At 38.3% G+C, this 17,317-nt stretch overlaps 1 protein-coding gene across 3 annotated transcripts in view; it reads left to right on the forward strand.

Moving 5' to 3' along the window:
• The window catches only part of FBN1 (fibrillin 1), a 147,647-nt gene that overhangs the window by 54,239 nt on the left and 76,091 nt on the right, over nucleotides 1-17,317 (forward strand). For 2 of the 3 annotated variants that reach the window (XM_048956653.1, XM_048956654.1), the window contains 7 exons: nucleotides 332-457; nucleotides 4,202-4,327; nucleotides 8,157-8,315; nucleotides 11,603-11,770; nucleotides 13,061-13,201; nucleotides 14,008-14,127; nucleotides 16,996-17,121. In XM_048956653.1, coding sequence (XP_048812610.1) covers nucleotides 332-457; nucleotides 4,202-4,327; nucleotides 8,157-8,315; nucleotides 11,603-11,770; nucleotides 13,061-13,201; nucleotides 14,008-14,127; nucleotides 16,996-17,121 — 966 coding nt within the window. The remainder of the gene's footprint in view (nucleotides 1-331; nucleotides 458-4,201; nucleotides 4,328-8,156; nucleotides 8,316-11,602; nucleotides 11,771-13,060; nucleotides 13,202-14,007; nucleotides 14,128-16,995; nucleotides 17,122-17,317) is intronic. The other variant, XM_048956656.1, reaches the window with a different exon arrangement.

Genomic DNA, 17,317 nt, shown 5'->3' on the forward strand with positions numbered 1-17,317 from the left:
AACCTGGGTTTAGGAGGCTGTCTTCTCTGCATCACCATTCCCCAGATGTTTTGCAAAAACAAAGCAAGAACAGTTAGATGTTTAATGTCTGTAACAATAATAACCATGTGATTTCTTGCAGAAAATATTTCGAGTACTGCACTTAATCATACTTTGCACAGAGTAATTACAAAATTAGTGTCTGTCTTCACAAGCAAGTATCATAATATTATGATGGGTGAATAATGGATTTAGGCATATTTACTTTAATTTATATGTAGACAAATTATTATGACTGTTCTTGAGAAATGAATTAAAAGTGGGTGTTTTTTTTTCCTTTTTTATATGATAGATGTGGATGAATGCCAAGCTATCCCTGGGATCTGTCAAGGGGGAAATTGCATTAATACTGTTGGATCTTTTGAGTGCAAATGCCCAGCTGGACACAAGTTTAATGAAGTGACACAAAAATGCGATGGTAAGAACTTTCAGAACTTTCTTTTGAAAGAAGGAGAGAGAAGCCTTCTTTTCGGGGCCAACTTTGTTTACAAGTTTGTAACAAACTTTCCAGACTGTTTTTCCTTGAATATGCAAATGCATTCTTCACAACAAACATGGGTAATTGTCCTTTCTCCTTCTAAACCAGAGTCTTAAATATTAGCCCTGCAACTTTTCCCAACCTTTTATTCATGTAAATTTTGCAGACTTAAAGGTACATCTGAAACAAATTAAACATTAAAACTAAAAAAAGTTTTTCACTGAAATGTTTCTTAAGAAACATTTGAGGCACTTGTCTGTCTATCTTTTAACCAAGAAGTGTATGTGACTGAAAGATTCAACGCATCCCCACATACTCAGTTAAATTGATTTGATATTAATGAGAGCTGGATACTGCTGAGTGTTGACTGCAGGACTAAACTCTAAACTTATCCTTATGGTTGCAGATGTTTAAGAAGGACAAACATGTTATCTTTCCTTATTGCTAGTCATCATTTGGAAGAGGAGTGCGTGCTAGATATTACTGTGAAAATTTTGGCTGCATGATTATAGACTCTTGGAAATTTTTAAGTGTGATTTGTTACAACTTTTTCTTCCCTATAATATAATAATCAGGCATACTTACTGCAATCTTAAACTTGAAGGGTAGAATCTGAGTAATCACTAGTTGGTTAACTCTCCCCATTTTCCATTGCTTTACAAGCATTTAGCACCTTGCAGATTAAACCCTTCAGATAGCAGAAATGATGAACCGCCACCACCAGGAGTTGAAGGTGTGCATCCACCACCTTTTCTTGCATCAAGTGTTTTTAAGAAAGTACTAAAAGAAATTTTAGTCAGTTTGGAAGAATTATGACAGTCTTTCAAAAGAAAAATACCCTATTTCAAGGAAAACATTATAGTTTAATTATAGATTAGGGAAAGCAGTTTCAGGAGAGTTCATTGATAGCATGGCTTTCTTACTGACTGCCAGTGGTTTTGGCAGAAAGAAGGCCAACTCCAGGGTAGAACAACATTGCAAATGTTTCCTTCTGCAGATGAAGTACCAAGAACATGGTGAACAAAAAAGAACTGAACACGTGCCTTGTTAAGTGTTAATACTTGGAAAACTGAGAACTGTAGGCTTGCATATGCAGCATTGTATAAACATTGCTACAATAGTTTTGATTGCTAAATCATGTAGAAGAGTACCTTCGGAGCTTGCAGTTGGTAACAGTTAAATAATAGTTGACTGAGCCCAAGAACTAGAACTAGGAGCTATCTGCTGAACTAGCAGTTCCATTTTATTTTGTGTCCCAGTTCAAGTAGGATCATGATAAAAATCATCAGATACAGAGAGACAATAGAAGAAGATGGGAAAAAGAGATGTGTTGAATGAAGTTCTCTTCATTAGCACAGCTGGTGGAAAATTGGATTTTAGGTGTTGCATTATTTCACTGCTTCCTATCAGCATTCCTCTTCCAGTTGCATTAAAGCTGAGGTAAATATATTTTTTTTGTGGTGATTGGTGGGACAATTTTTCACAGAATGACATTCATATTTGTGAGTACATCGAGTATACCTGCCTTTATAAAACTTGCATGCTTAATAACGACAATATTGCTTACATGAATGTCAACACTAATATAAACAGTGAAATACTGTTTGGGTTAGGCTCAACCCTAAAATAAAGAGTGGTGATTTTGCTTTTAAAAAGGTCAGACTATATAAACAGTGGCAAAACTGAGTTTAAGATAAACATTGGTGAATTTGAGTCAGAAGATGCTTGAATATGATCCATTTACAACTGCATTTTTCTCTGTTAATTAAGGGCTCTATTCAGACCAAAATTCAATTTCCACATTTTTTGTCACTGAGACTTTCGGGACTCCTGCAGAGTATATTCCTGGGGCAGAAGCCAGAAGTCTCTTAGCAGTGCTCCCACGGCACTCAGACTCAGGGCTCTGGCAACACCCTTAAAGTAGCACTGAACAAAAAGTCACACCCCTCTTGCACACCCAAGTGAGGAATGCGACCCACATCACGACAGCTAGCGAGATGCTGGGGAGGAATGTGTGCTCAGGGGGCCCAGAGCCCGGCACAGCTTAGGATGGGCTGTGAAGTTTGGCTGTCCGTGTGCCATTTCAGTCCCTCTACTTTTCTGCAAAGGTGAGGGGCCACAAAGGTAGTAGAGCTTCCAAGTCTTCACCTAGGGAAAGAAGAATAGGTAACTTTTATATTGCAGCCCTCACAGGAGAAGTAGAACAGAGATCCTCTCTACTTGCTTAAAAGCTCATTAATGGGCCTGTGGGACTTCGGGTGTTCCCCCATCTGTTGGGGCCAAATTCCAGTTTAGGCGTTACATTTAAATTCCTACAATCGTTTTTAATGACTACAGTATTATTCATTCCTTGCCTTGGTGCACTGGGTGGTGTTGCACTATTTCATCTCAAAAATTTTTGTGGTTGGTGAAATCATTATTATAGCCATGTGTCTATCTGTTTGTAGATCTCTGGAGATGAGGTTGGATAGAATCCTGTGAAGCTATTATTTCTGGCTTGTCTCTATCAGTAGAGATACTCACTGATCATAGATGGCTGTGACAGGCAGTGGTCATTGATCACTCTAGAAGTAACCTACCTTTCTACCATGGAAAAAAGTGAGCTGTTTTTAAGCTCAGCTGGACTCCAGCTTCCTAGAAGATGAGAGCACTGCTAAGTAGATACAGCTGCATTGTTAAGACAGTCACTGGAAACCAGGGGGAAAGTACACATCACAGGCAGGCTACTGCTGGTAATAAAGGAGCAATTAGGGCTAGCATAGCTTGTATCTTGCAGGACTTTATGCGACTCAAACTGCAAACTGTGGAAAAAGTCCTTTACTTTCCTTCCATCCATGTATGCAGCTATGACCAGATATTTAGTGTATGGGTCAGAATCTGTTAGTGATGGACATGGTCATGGCCTGGAGTTTTATTTTAAAATTTTTAACAAAATCTGGGTAGAATTCTGGGTATGAATTCTGCCATGCATTCTATGGTGGATATTTCAGTTTCTAGACTAGTTTCTAGTCCAGAAATTTGTTGGAACTTCAGAGCATTGACCTAGTGGAGAGCCTTTTTGTTGCCAAAGAAACAAGTTAAAAACAGAAAAGGTAATTTTTGTTGCTTGCAATCATCCTACTTTGAGCTATAATCCTGTTAAATTGCATAGCTGGTCAGTGCTTTATTGGGGATTTCCAAGAAAAACCAAGTGCAGTAAGATGGATAGACAGTTCAGAAGGTGCTGTGCTTCCCTTGAGTCAGCATTGAACTGTTGTCTATCTGGTGCCAGGAGATGCAGTACTGCTGAAGATACCGTAACAGTTATACTTCTGATCACTACGGTTGTTACAGGCTCCATGTAAATTTTCTTAATGTGCAGAATTCGGTTTGAAGAGGTAATGATTTACTTGCTTTTACTTTCTACAGTTACAGATTTTCATCCATCATTATCAAGCAGTAAAACAAACGTTCTTTCTTTTTGCAATTTACACATATTTTCTTAGATTTCATTTTGCTTGTGTTTAAGATATGTAATGAAAGATTCTGATCCTGGTTCAGAAGTGGTTCTGACCACGTTCTTAGTATGTGAATTAGTAAGGATCTCACACCAGAAAGTTGGGTCATTAATAATAATTATAAAGCACCTATCTGCCCAATATAAATAATATGACCCTGCTTCTCTTTTTTTTTTTTTTTTTGAAGATATTGATGAATGCAGCACCATTCCTGGAATCTGTGATGGAGGAGAGTGCTCAAACACAGTCAGTAGTTACTTCTGCAAGTGTCCTCCAGGGTTTTATACAGCTCCTGATGGCTTAAAATGCATAGGTGAGTAGTATATTGTAAATGGTAAGTCAGAAGATGTCACGAGCATTCATGAATATCAGAAATGGGTAATGGTGTATAAGAAACATATTTCAACTTGTCGTCTTTAAATCCTTTTGTATAGAAGTCCATCATGTGTCTATATCTGCATTCTGAAATAATTTTTCCATTTGTAATATGTTTCCTCTTTCACTCTTTGTTGTAACCTTCTTTTCATAATTCATTTTAGAATTTTTCTGTCATGCCATATTTATTGTGTTAAAGTAGGCAGAACTTAATTAACAGATCTACTTGATATTCATGCTCTAGTGTTTGTCTTTAGTCTATGTTAAATTCAGTAGCCATTTAGAAAAGCAAATACGCTTCAGAAAGAAGATAGTTCACTCCAAACTGCCTTTTAATTTATTTTTTTCTCATTCTAAAGTGCAGATATTTGTCACTGAAAGAAACAGCATGATAAACTGGGTGTGGGGCACTTGGATCTGTTTTCATAACAGTGATGATGTTGCAGTGCTGTTCTTTCTGGCTTTCACTGTGGTACAGCAGAACCAGTGTTTCAAACATTACACTAGTTATCAAAGGACTGTATGAATTGAATGATTGCCTCTGCAGTGCCAAAGCCATGAAAGAGCCGTGTTAGTGCACTTTCACGTTACTTCTGGGAATCACATAGCATGCTCTGCAGCAGGTCAGGTATCTTGTTACTTTTATTTTTTTCCTTTCTCTCAATTTAATGCAGTAACTACTTTTTTTGACTGCCAGTGCTGAATTCTGAGCAGTCATTGTCATTATTTAGGAATCAAATGAAGGACGTATTTCCTTGGTTTTAGCTTGTAAACTTTAAAGGCTCATGCCCAGAGACAGCGCCAGAGTTCAAGAGAGCTTGCTGTATTTAGTACCTGTGGTAGAAAATCATCTGGGAAAGAGTTGAACAGAAATGACTTCACAGAGGAAAGTACCAAGTGATAATAATTCTCTTCAGAGTTCTGGAAATAATTTGGGTTAATTTTGAAACATTCTATTCAAATATATTCTATTGCCATTCTGTTTCTACAGGATGAGAGAAGTGAACTGTATTTCTTCCATTATCAAGGAAAGCATTTTGGTAGATTAGATATGTACTGCTCACTTAAAATGCTGATGGAGCATTGCTTGTATTGCCCCAGATGAACAGCTCTCAAATGGCTGTGGATCATTGATTTCTGCTTGTAGTTAATATTTACAAAGGATATTTATGCAGCTTTTTGAAGCAAAAAATTCTATGGAGAAGCTCAATTGCTATTTTCTTTTTACTTTTTATACTTACATCTCAGTCAGAACTGCCCAGTATTCACCCCATTCCTGCACTTTTCCAGTCTTTTTACCCACTGCATTTGCAATCTGAAATAGTTTAACTGAAGAATTGGGGATTTAAATGATTACAGGCTTTGTTAAGTAATATGCCAGACTGTGAGCCATCATTAAAATTTTGGCTTTGTGTCCTAGGCAAAACGTGCTAAATGGAAAGCACTATTAATTATCTACAGATATTTTGGAGTAATGTCTAAAAGGCATATCACATACTTGCCATATTAACAGGGATAGAACTTGAATCTGTATTAGAGCTGGGCAAAATGTGTACTCTTGTTTCAATTACAACATGTCTATCTTAAGTGAAAAGCATGAGCTGAGCGTGTCTATTCTGTTACAGAGAAGGAAGTGCTTCTGAGAAATATTTCCCTTATGGGACTCGAATGGAGACAAATATCCAAAGGGGGAACTGGGAGTTCCATTATTATAAACCTTAAGAGATTAGAGTAAACAAAGGAAAGATGGTCTCTCCTAGAGCTGGAGAGCAGGAACAGAAGTAGGACATCTTGACCAAATGCATGGAGAACGCTATGAAGAAATCATATAGATCTCAGTCTTACTTTTAGATGAATGTATTTAAAGAGGAAAAAAAGAAGCTTATTTTTCTTGAAAGCTTATATGCATGGCGTTTTTTAATTGTATTTTTTTTTACTGAAAAATATAAAAATTGTAAAAGCTGAAAATGATTTTATGTTTCTGAAACACAAGAAAAGTTGTTTTCAGCTGGTCTTGACCTTTTTTGTCTCTTTTCACTTTTGCAACTGAAAATTAAATAAGAAAAACAAAAAAAGAACTAAATAAGAAAATCAATAATTAGGAATATGAAAAGATTTGCCATTTTTCCTCTCAAGTTCACCATATTTTCTGAAAATTATCTGGTTTTGGGATAAGATTTTACACCTGTAGGTAGAAAAAGATATTTGTTCTTTATTTTTTTTAATGACACGTTTTGCAGATGCAAAGAACCTGTCTGATACTTTTTTTCTGCCCATTACTGCTTTCAATTGTTTCAAAAGTTCATACAGGCCAAAACTGAGAAGGACAGATTACAGGAGATGATGATAGTGTTGTTTAGGTACTCCATTCCTTACAGTGCACCCCAACATCACACCAAGCATTTGAATACACCTCTACTCTGTATAAAGAGAAAAATAACAACAGATGCAGTGAGAAACAGTTTGTGTCAGCACTTTCTTTGGTTTTAAAATGGTAAATTAAAGAGTGCACGTGTTCAGCAGTTTAGTTGGGTACCAGAAGGCCAGTTACAGAACTGAATAGGTTTTTTTTTTCTATTTTAGATTTCCAGTATATGATAATAAGGTTGAAGTAACTAAAATTTAGAAAGAAAGGCCAACTGACTTTTTTTTTAGCTCTACTGCCAATAACATCTGTGTTCAGGGCTCCACTAATGCAGAACCATCACAGATTCTCCCAATGTATCACTATATATATAATTTCCTCAGAATAGTAAGAAACTTCTCTCTTTTATGCATATATATCCACTAGATGATCTAGTAAATTCTGGAAAGCAGAGAGAAGGGCAGATAAATATACCGTGCCCTGTATAACTGAGATGCTGTTTTGTTAGTAAAGGGTGTCTGCCATTGTAGGGTGATATCTGCAACTTTTTCCAGTACGCTTTGACAGCAAATGCTCATGTATTTTAGGAACAAAGTTGATTTGATTTATCATGCAGCATCAAGTCACACTTCAGCTTTTACTGAATTTGACATGATGTGACCTACTGTTCAACAATCGCTCAGAGCTGTATATTTATCACAGGATTATTTTATTTCTATTTTATTTTTTGCTTCTATCCACATTTTCTCTCCCTTCTCTAAGGTAGGGGATCTTCTGTACAATGTTGTTAGAACTAACTGTATGAAGTCTGGGTACGAGATGTTCTTTGTACAGCACGTGCTCACCCTTTTCAGACAGGAAGCCAGCACATCTCCATAAACAATGTGATGGCACTAGTTAAAGCTGCTGCTCTTTCTTGCCTGCAAGCCTATATCTTGTCAAATCATGACATACTTCAGCTGGGAAAGCCATGACTAATGAAAAGTGAATTATTGCTTTGAGAGCTGCAACACTGAGTTTATTGCTGTATATCTGTGTCTTTCAAATCAAAGCATAAACAGCAGTGATCTGGTACTATCTTTAATAGAGATTACACTGGAATTTTTCTCTGGAGACACTGAGGCATATCCATTCTTTTTTCCTTCTCTGATTCATTGACATCTCATGTTTCACTTTGGCGTTCACACAGAAAGCATTTCACCTGCATTGAACTCCAAGTAGCCAAAATTTTATCAATGTTTTTCTGGTTTTGTGCCTTTTGCTTTTATTTTTTTTGTGATGTTGCAAGTGCTGCGTGATAGATTGTGTAATCAACCAAGTGAAGGAGGGCTTTTCCTTTCTGTTAAAGTCATATTCCTCTTTGGATTGATGGTTACATATCCATGTCTCTCTCTTTTGGTAGATGTGCGTCCTGGATACTGCTTCTCTACTCTGACCAATGGGCGCTGTGGCAATCAGCTCCCACAGCCTTTGTCCAAAATGCAGTGTTGCTGTGACAGCGGCCGATGCTGGTCTTCTACTGCAGCCAGCGCCCCTGAAATGTGCCCAATCAGATCCACTGGTATGAATCCACCTGTATTTTTATGGCTGTGATCAAGCACTGAATTAGGCAGTCATTTTCTTTTATCAGTAATGTTTTCATTACAGCACTGTACAGAATAATTGAGGCTGGAAGGCACCTTGGGAAATCGTTTAGTCTAATCCCACTGCTCAAACAAGAGTCTCTTATGGCAGGTGGCTCAGGACCCCCCAACAGGCTATGGCAAGCAAACATAGTCAAAGGACTTGACCTGTTGCTTACTGATGATTTGTAGCCTGATTTGGTCTTTGTTTTCAACACCCTCTTTAGGCCCAAGTTACTTTCTCCAGAGCCTTCTAATAGAACCCTCTGTAATTTTGTTCTCATTGGACAACTGGGGTTTCCTTTCCCTTATACCTAGCTTTCTGAGATGCTGTACCAGAATTTGACAAAGAACATAATTTCTGTCTGCTACCAAAAAGTGCTGTACTTTATTGCCTTGCTGTGTATCAGGATCCCCAGATAATATGAGATTAGAATTTAGAGAATATTGTAAAACTAAGTGTGAGGGATTGGAGGAAATATGGTTTTGAATTTGTTTAGGACTGCCTTGGAAAGAAAGAACACAAGAAGCTTAAGGATTGCTAGGGCAAACTCATGAGAGGTGCAAGGTTTAGGGAGGAACTGAGGTCATAACAGTACTGCAGTATAGCTCTGAGTTGTCAGAGGTCACAATGGGAGTGTTTGTAATTCTTGGTTTTAATTCTTTGAGTGGAAACATAATACTGAAGAGGGATCCAAGATCAGAACTCTGGAAGGTCTTTTCCTGGTTCTGACACTATTTTACTAATAGTTTTTAAATATGTCAAATGTCCAATATTGACAAATGATGCTAAGAAAATAGTGTAATCTACTGATACTCATCTGAAACGGGAAGGAGACAGCTCCTCAATCTTAACAGATTGAGACAATCCCTGTTTTCTTTACGTACTTTCTAATTATTGATATCTGACTGCTGAATAAGCTGGGTGGAAAAGTGAAGTAATTCAGCTCACGGTGCTGACTGAGAGATGAATGAGGCAGAGTTAGCATCCAGGACTTGTTGATGCAAAAATCCGTGCGGGGTGTCCCCATGGTTATATTCCACATTTTTGTCCTGACTCGGATTGTGATATAGATAGAGACCAAACTTGCTTGTTTCAAATATATTCTGAAATTATTTGAAATGACTTAAATATGTGCAAGTTATTGCTGTCATTACTTAATCGTGTTCACTTATTCCTCAGTATATCCTGAGAAAGCGAGACGAGGAATTTTGAGCTGCCTGTGAAGTGTATCAGTGTCCCAAAGTCTCTAGTTCTGAAATAGGAGTACATAGCAACATGAAGTGGAGCACTAGCTGCATAGCATAACCAAGTGGTTGCATTTTCAGTGTGAGCAGCAGATCAGATGGTACTATAAAATAGGTTGTTTACGGCTGGAAATTATACATGGAGATTAAAGTTGCAATAAAAAGAGCTTGCACTGTATTTTTTTGTGTAACATGGCAATAATTGTTTATGTGGAATGGCAGTGTTCACCACTGATGCTGTAAATGCTTTAAAAGTGGCGTCTCAGGCATCCACTAATGCATCTGTTCAATTCTCACCTAAACAGCTCCTTCATGTGTGCTAATTCCATTCAGTAAATGGGCAGCCCCAAGGCCATGACTTCTTTTTGTGTGGAAGGCCTCTGCTCCTGGTGAATTGCCTTCAGATAATTGGGCATTACCAGTCCAGAGTAGAAAAGAAATACAGTATTGTTTCTTTCACAGAGACTGATCAGTGGGTTGTAGAGAATGGATGATTAGAGAATCAACTCTTAAAACAATCATTAGCAAACATTTGCATAGTGCAGTTTGTGTATGCAGTTATGCAGATTCTGTTTCTTCTGAATATCTCTCTGTCTATTTTATCACAGATAGACCACTGACAGAGAACAGATGCAGCTTAGTTATGAATAAGCAAAATAGAATGCTAGAACAAAACAAATAAAATACAATAAATACTTCTTTGAAATGATTTAAAGATTAAAATCACCCTAAGGAACACTAGAGGGAAATGAATAGACAAATAAACTGATTACCTAAGAGCATTAAAATAAACGTGATAATAATCAGGGAGGGCAGAATTTTGGGCTACCATGTTTGTTGAAAAAGCCTCTGTGATTCCAGATGAATTTCTAATATGTTTTACAGGTGGAAAAAAAGGTTTGATAGAAGTGTTGAAGGCTGAAATATTCAGCCTTGTTCTCCCAACACTGAACTTGTTTTTCAGTTCTCATTTTATATTGCTTCAGCAATTCATGCATCTCTTCAGCTTTTTGTTTTCATAATTCCCTTCCCCTCTTATGCCATAAACTTTAAAATTCAGAAGTTCCAAGATACTGTCTGCACAAGTAGTAATTTGTGTACACACAAATTGCGGACATGAATCAGGTCAGCTGGAAATGTGATCTCTAATTGTGATACTCTATGTGCATTCTTTGGATCAAATTTTCCAAAACCACACTTCCCGAGGACAAAAGAGTTGGGGGCAGGAGGGAAAGTGGGTTAGTAGGACAGATGCCACTAATAGAGATAATAAAAGAATGTATGACACTCAGTATAGACGTTGTTTACAGCAAAACAGATCATTTTCCCATTAGGGGAAGGAGGAATTTTCTGTGGATCGGACTCCATTTCTCTGTGCTCCTTAGAATGCACCTTGTTTGGTTTCTGCTTTTACTGGCAAACTTTCTTTGGATGGTGAAATAGTGTTAGTGCATTCATTCTCTAATTGGTTTTGCCTCTTGGCTAATATTTATATTTCTTTGTTTTAGGAGACTAACTTTTAAGAAATCCAGTTGAAACTGGGCTTTTTTCCCTGTTCAGTATTTTTCTAACTTTATGGCAAGCTTTGTATTAAATTAACTTGGGATCATGTCCAAAAGTCCTTCTTTAGGTAAACTTTTCACCGAGTTCATCAAAGATCTGATGATTAAAATCAGATTAAAATTAGATTAAGACCAGATCGCAGCCCTACTGTTAAATTTCATATCCAGAATGTCAGTTTTGTTATCTTTTTTTCTAACACTCTTCTGACAAGCAGTATTAATATCCTCCTTTGGATTAATGATTTGATTCACAGAACAAAGCTCATTGCTATGAAGAAAACTGATATAGGCTCAGGGTTTCCAGATTGTTTAAAATTTGTTATTGCTTATCTGAAATGCTGTGAAAAGGCAGAGAGTTGGATAAAATGCGATATGCTGCAGCAGTCTAACACAGCATCCGTGTTTTCACATTTCAGATGAGTATCGCAAATTGTGCGCAGTAGCTGCTCTGCTGCCAGCAAGACCTGACCTTCCTCCAGGCCGTCCTGAAGTCATCCCTCCACCCCTTCTTCCTGGTCCTTACCCTCCCCTAGTCCCTCAGCAGCCAGAAATTGTCTATCCGTCTCGGGCTCCACCACCTCATGGTAAGAAGGAAACATTTACCTTTTGCTACACCATTTGCATTTAGCTTCTGTTTAAAACTACATTTGTCAGGTGCAGTATATTCCCTTCAGCTCATGGTATCTCTTGTTTACTTTATCTGGAACTTAACTGGATATCCTTCTAATCATAGCCTGGTTACCATGTATTTTATGGCAAGTATACCTTATAGGTAGTGTTTTTCTCCTTAAAATAGGATTACAGCATTACATCCTCACTATCTGTACTGAGATGTATATATTATAACAGTTATGTTTGTTTAAGGCTATTGTGAGCTTTGCTGCATGTCAACATTGTGGAACGTGCTCTTAAGTTATGACCGTTACTTACTTTAAAGGGCTTGGCTATAAGAAAGCTGCTTCTTTCAAGTTGTTTTCTTCACTCTTGCTTGGCCAAGTAGGAGATGTACAGATAAAAATATTAGTCTGGTGTGTACTGAAGTGAACCCAATTTGAAGAAGGAACTGTTCTGGTGATACACAGGGTTGGGTAAGATTTCCCTAGAGCGAGGAGGAAGCCAGAGCAGCATAGTGATGCATTCTTTGTTCTGTTCCTTTCTCAGGGAATTTACTAAGTGAACATATAGTCTGCTGTAGGCACGTACCACCTGAAAACATTTGGTGTAACCACGTAGTCTTTTGCAAATAAGCACAAGTTTGTTTCACCCATGCTCTGTACAGATGCAGGCAGACTCCATTTGCACTGGCACCAGCTGAAGCTATTTAGCCTTGGGTCAGCACCAAGCTGAGCTAATAATCCTGAGAGGCAAAGTATGCTAACTCAGGCCTGACACTACACTGACGTAGCTGCACAGCTTCTAGTCAGCTGGGAGCACGAATAGAGCCAGCTCACATCTGCCTGCCAAAGACCGTATAGGCATACCTTCCAGAGTTATTCCTGCCCTCTTTCAGTGGCTTTCTGTGGAAATAGAGATAACTGAACCATTATTCCAACTCTGCTGATCTGGGGTGCCACTCACCCACTTTTCCCCTAGGTGTGAGTAGATTCCTCTTCCTTTTTTTCTTTTGCAGGATGAAAGGAAAAAACACATCAGATTTACCACAGTGAAAAAGGCAGTGGTTGCTAGCTGTTTTCAGACAGATCTCTTAGAGATGTAGTGCTACTTTCTCTCTTTCAGTGCTGGTTGTAGTATGTAATTCACATTGTGAGGAAAGGTAAATGTTGACTTTTTATGGAAAATGCTGTCCAAGTTGCAGATTACCAAAAATGATTATGACGAGCTATTAAAATATTTTTCTAACTCTGTTGTTTCAGTGATCTTGCCGGTGAACTTCACTGACTATTGCCAGCTGTTCCGGCATCTCTGCCTTAATGGGCATTGTATTCCTACTCCTGGGAGCTACCGCTGCAAGTGCAACAAGGGCTTCCAACTGGACGTTAGAGGGGAATGTATTGGTATGAGATTTTCTACCTTAAATAATGGGGGAAATTTCTAAGCCAACTTTTTATTTTCTACATGATTTCTGAGTTCTTATATGAAACGAACATTCTCAAAAAGAAAACCCCAAGCAACAGTAAATAGACTTCATATTTAAAATGGTGTCAAAACCATTTTCAACTGCAAATTTACTTCTATAGTAGCTTTGCCTTTAGGACAGCATTTAACAAATCTGGTAACTTGTCACAGAATTATACAAAAATAAGAATTCCTAATTAACCTGTGACTATGACATGTTCCTTAGTGATTCAAGAGAACCGATTCAGAAAGCTACCAGCTCTTTGAGTATGCACATGAACTATTGTAAAAAAAAAATTAAAATAAAAAGCAGTCATGAAATCACACTTAATAAAAGGAACAAATCCTCTTTCATCTGATCTGGAGTATCCTTTTGGACTCTGAAGGCCTTCGATTTTGGAACTCAGACAGTGCCTGATAATAACAGCAAGGATTAGCTGTCTCATACATGGAAGATTTTGCTTCTATCAATAATTTTGTAACTTCTGGGGCTGGAAATGCCTAAGTATGGGATTGAGGCCTTTACTGTAGTGTCCTGTCTTGTTGAGTACTCTCAGTGTCTTGCTGAGTTTCCCAGTTCCTATTTAGCTTAGAATGTGATGTCCTGTTACTAGGAATTCATTGGTGTCCCCTTTCCTTTTAGATTGCAGTACACTATTTCACAACTATGAAACAATAAAATAACTCTGCAGACCTGACTGCCTTTCAGCCAATGTCTTAATAAAAATATACTGTTTTTTTGCAGATGTTGATGAATGTGAGAAGAATCCATGTATCAGTGGAGACTGTGTGAATACCCAGGGATCCTACATGTGCCAGTGTCGAGTAGGGTATCAGAGCACACCAACTAGAACAGAGTGCCGAGGTAAATCACTGTTTTAGAGCCAAATCTGTTTTATTGTATTCATGCTAGAAGGGAAAAATCATTTTAAGCAACATTTAACATCTGTTATGTATGATTTTTTTTTTTTAATGATCAAATAAGGCAATAAAAATACTGTTTTGAAATGGTTAATCTGCCAGAGCTGACCTTCTAAGAGCAGGATTATGAAGAAAGACATTTTGTCCTGTGCTGGAAGTATCTTGGCATCATTTGTGGCTATGAACTGAAAGACATTATTATTTTTAACTGTTTAATCATTTTTACTTTTGATACATGAGGATCCTAAGGACGATTAAGAATCCAGTTGGAGCTGGAGAAAAGGCTGTTAAGAGATCATTGAGAGACTAATAGAGGTGGAAGGAAAAAAAAATCTTCCAGTGGATAAAGAGCACAGTGTCCATGTATTCTTCCTCTCCACTGTAAGAGAAAGAAATCAAAGAACAGTACAACAATGACAGCTTAGATAAAGTATGAGAAAGTAGCAGAGCATGGGAAAAGGCTAGACAGTGAAGCTGTAGACTCCCCGTTTTTGGTATTTTTGAAGAACAGGCTCAGTAACAGTGCTGATTGTCTTCATCCTGCCTTCCTGCAGGAGTGGCATCACTCCTCAGTGATAAGGGTTCTAAGACTCCAAAACTGTCCTGGGGTAGTAATTGAACAGCAAAGGTGGATGCAACATTGTATCACTAAGCCATAATAAGAGACAACATGCAGGAGAATTAATGACTACTTTGATATTCCATAAAAAATGTGGCGTCTAAATGAAGCAGGATAAATTTGAATGCTCGAAATCCTAGCTTGTTTTTGCTTTCTGAAGCAGTTCCTAAAGAGCCAAAAGAAAGTTAGCTGCATTAGTGTGTTTTTTTCCTTTGTGAATCCAAAATGTATTTGTGGTACAGAAGCTTACTCCAATCCAGGGTGACGCGCAGAGCCAGCACTGCTGCTGCATGTTGCTGGGAGTATTGCTAATTGCTGCCAAACAGCCAAGTTGTAGAAGCATCTTCATAACTCAGCTTGCTAGTGGTGAAGGAGTGCTGAAGTGGAGTCTCAGTGGTGATGAATTTACTTATGAGTCATTTTTGTCACACGCTTTTAATTTGACTGATTCATTGCACAAACACATGCTTGTCAGAAGCCCAGTAGCTTAATGGCATTAAAGTGTGGTCACTTAGCAGTTCCTTTGCAATCTATGAGAACTGTGCTTGCTTGACAGGCAGTTCAGAAAGTGCTAAGATGTGCAGAATCTTTGTTTTCTGAAGGTATTTTTAGGACTAGCTTAGGGAAAAGAAAAAGGCTAGTGGGATGCATTTGGCAAAATATGCATATAGCATTGGAGCCTCCCAAAGTCAACATTTGCTGTGAAATTACTTTACATGACTATTTTGTATATTATTTTATTTCTTTGCATACACAAATGTTGTCTTTGCTGATATGCTTTTTACAGCAAATGTACTCCTTACATCCCCTTCTGAAAAATGAAATCTTCTTGATGACCAGCTGTTTATCTACTCCTTGCTCTGGGCAGCCCATGCCAGTGCCTCCCCTCCCTCATAGTGAAGAACTTCTTCCTCAAGTTTGACTTAAATCTGCCCTCTTTTAGTGTAAGATCTTTATCCATGCAGGAAGGCAAAGATCCTAATGAACCCTAAAAAACTAAAGGGCCAGGAAAATGTTGAGATGATTTAGCATTTCTGCCTACCCTAAGGAAGAAAACTGGCAGAGTAACTAAAGCCAAGCTTGGGGACAGCTGAGTGCCATGAAAGTAAGGAAAAGGCACAGAGTACTGAAAAAGCCTCACTTTCTGTGTTACTGGTCAGTTATGCTTGTTTATCAGTTGAGAAAACATTTTTCAAGCCTGTATGCTTTTGCTGGATGTCGAGAGATGCAAGCTGCCACTGCCACTTGAGCAGCTCTTGCCTCTGCTGGCCTGCTTCCTTGCTGGCAAAATGCTTATTTTAATGGATTTCTTTGCAGCTTCCCAGAACTACAATGCTGCAAATTGAAGTTCAGGATTAAATACCTGCCTAGAGATCAGAAGCACCATGCTGGAGGATACCTCATCCATTATTCCTTCCTCAAGCACAGCAGTGTCCTGCTGTCAAGAGGGCTTGGAGAAGGGCACCCCCCAAATATCTGTGAAGATGATGTGATTGTACATTAGATGCATTTGCATAGGCTGGTTGAGATCTCTGTGAACGGAGTCCCTTGTGTGCAGGAATCTCTGGGAGATGGTCCAGGCCTTGATGGAGAACACTGAGCAATCTGAAAAATGTCTAGACAGTCTGTCTCAGCATCTCCTCTCCCCTCGTTTGGAGGCGAGGGAGAGCTGCCAGCCTTGTGTGATATCACTATTCAGGTCCTCCAAAGCACTTGCCAAGCACCTCCTGCAGAGAGGGGGAAATGAGGAGCTGATGTTTCAAATATAAAATAAGCAGGAGAAATATCTTCTGAGGTGGGAAAATCTCAATCTTTCTTCTTACCTTACAAAAACAAGCTTCCCCTGTCTTTCCTTCAGTAGTTAGCTATTGTTAAGTTAAATTTCAGTAAAAACATTTTCATGATGAATGAAAATGGAGAAAAAAAAATGTTAAAAAGATCTGATTCATGTTTGAGCAAGCTGCAGGGTAATGTTCACTGAAATTCTTTCACAGCAACTTGAAATTTCAAGCTGATGAACATTTTCCCCACCTTTCGCATTTGGTTATGGAAATGAAAATAATTTCTTTCTTAGATGAATATAGTTTCCATGTGGGGTTAAAAACCATGGGAATGGGGAAATGGGAAAAATTCCTCCCAAGTATAAAAAAGAAAAAAATCCAAACATTATTTTTCTTTCTGTTTGGCTTTCAGACATTGATGAATGCTTACAGAATGGCCGTATCTGCAATAATGGACGATGCATAAATACAGATGGCAGTTTTCACTGTGTGTGCAACGCTGGCTTTCAAGTGGCAGCTGATGGGAAAAACTGCGAAGGTAAGACTTCTCTGGAGCGACTCCGTATCGGTAATTGCAAGAGATTGTTTGTGTCAATAAAAAATAAAAGGACCTTTGGTGGGGGGGGAAGGGAAGGAGCAAGGAATTGAATTTCTGAGTACCTTTCACTGTATCTGGGAGGGCAAGTAAACTGTCTTTTGCAGCCAGTTCTGGAGCCTTGGCTTGGCAAACCTCA

This window comes from Lagopus muta, chromosome 10 (assembly GCF_023343835.1).
Source record: "Lagopus muta isolate bLagMut1 chromosome 10, bLagMut1 primary, whole genome shotgun sequence".
Taxonomy (NCBI): Eukaryota; Metazoa; Chordata; class Aves; order Galliformes; family Phasianidae; genus Lagopus; species Lagopus muta.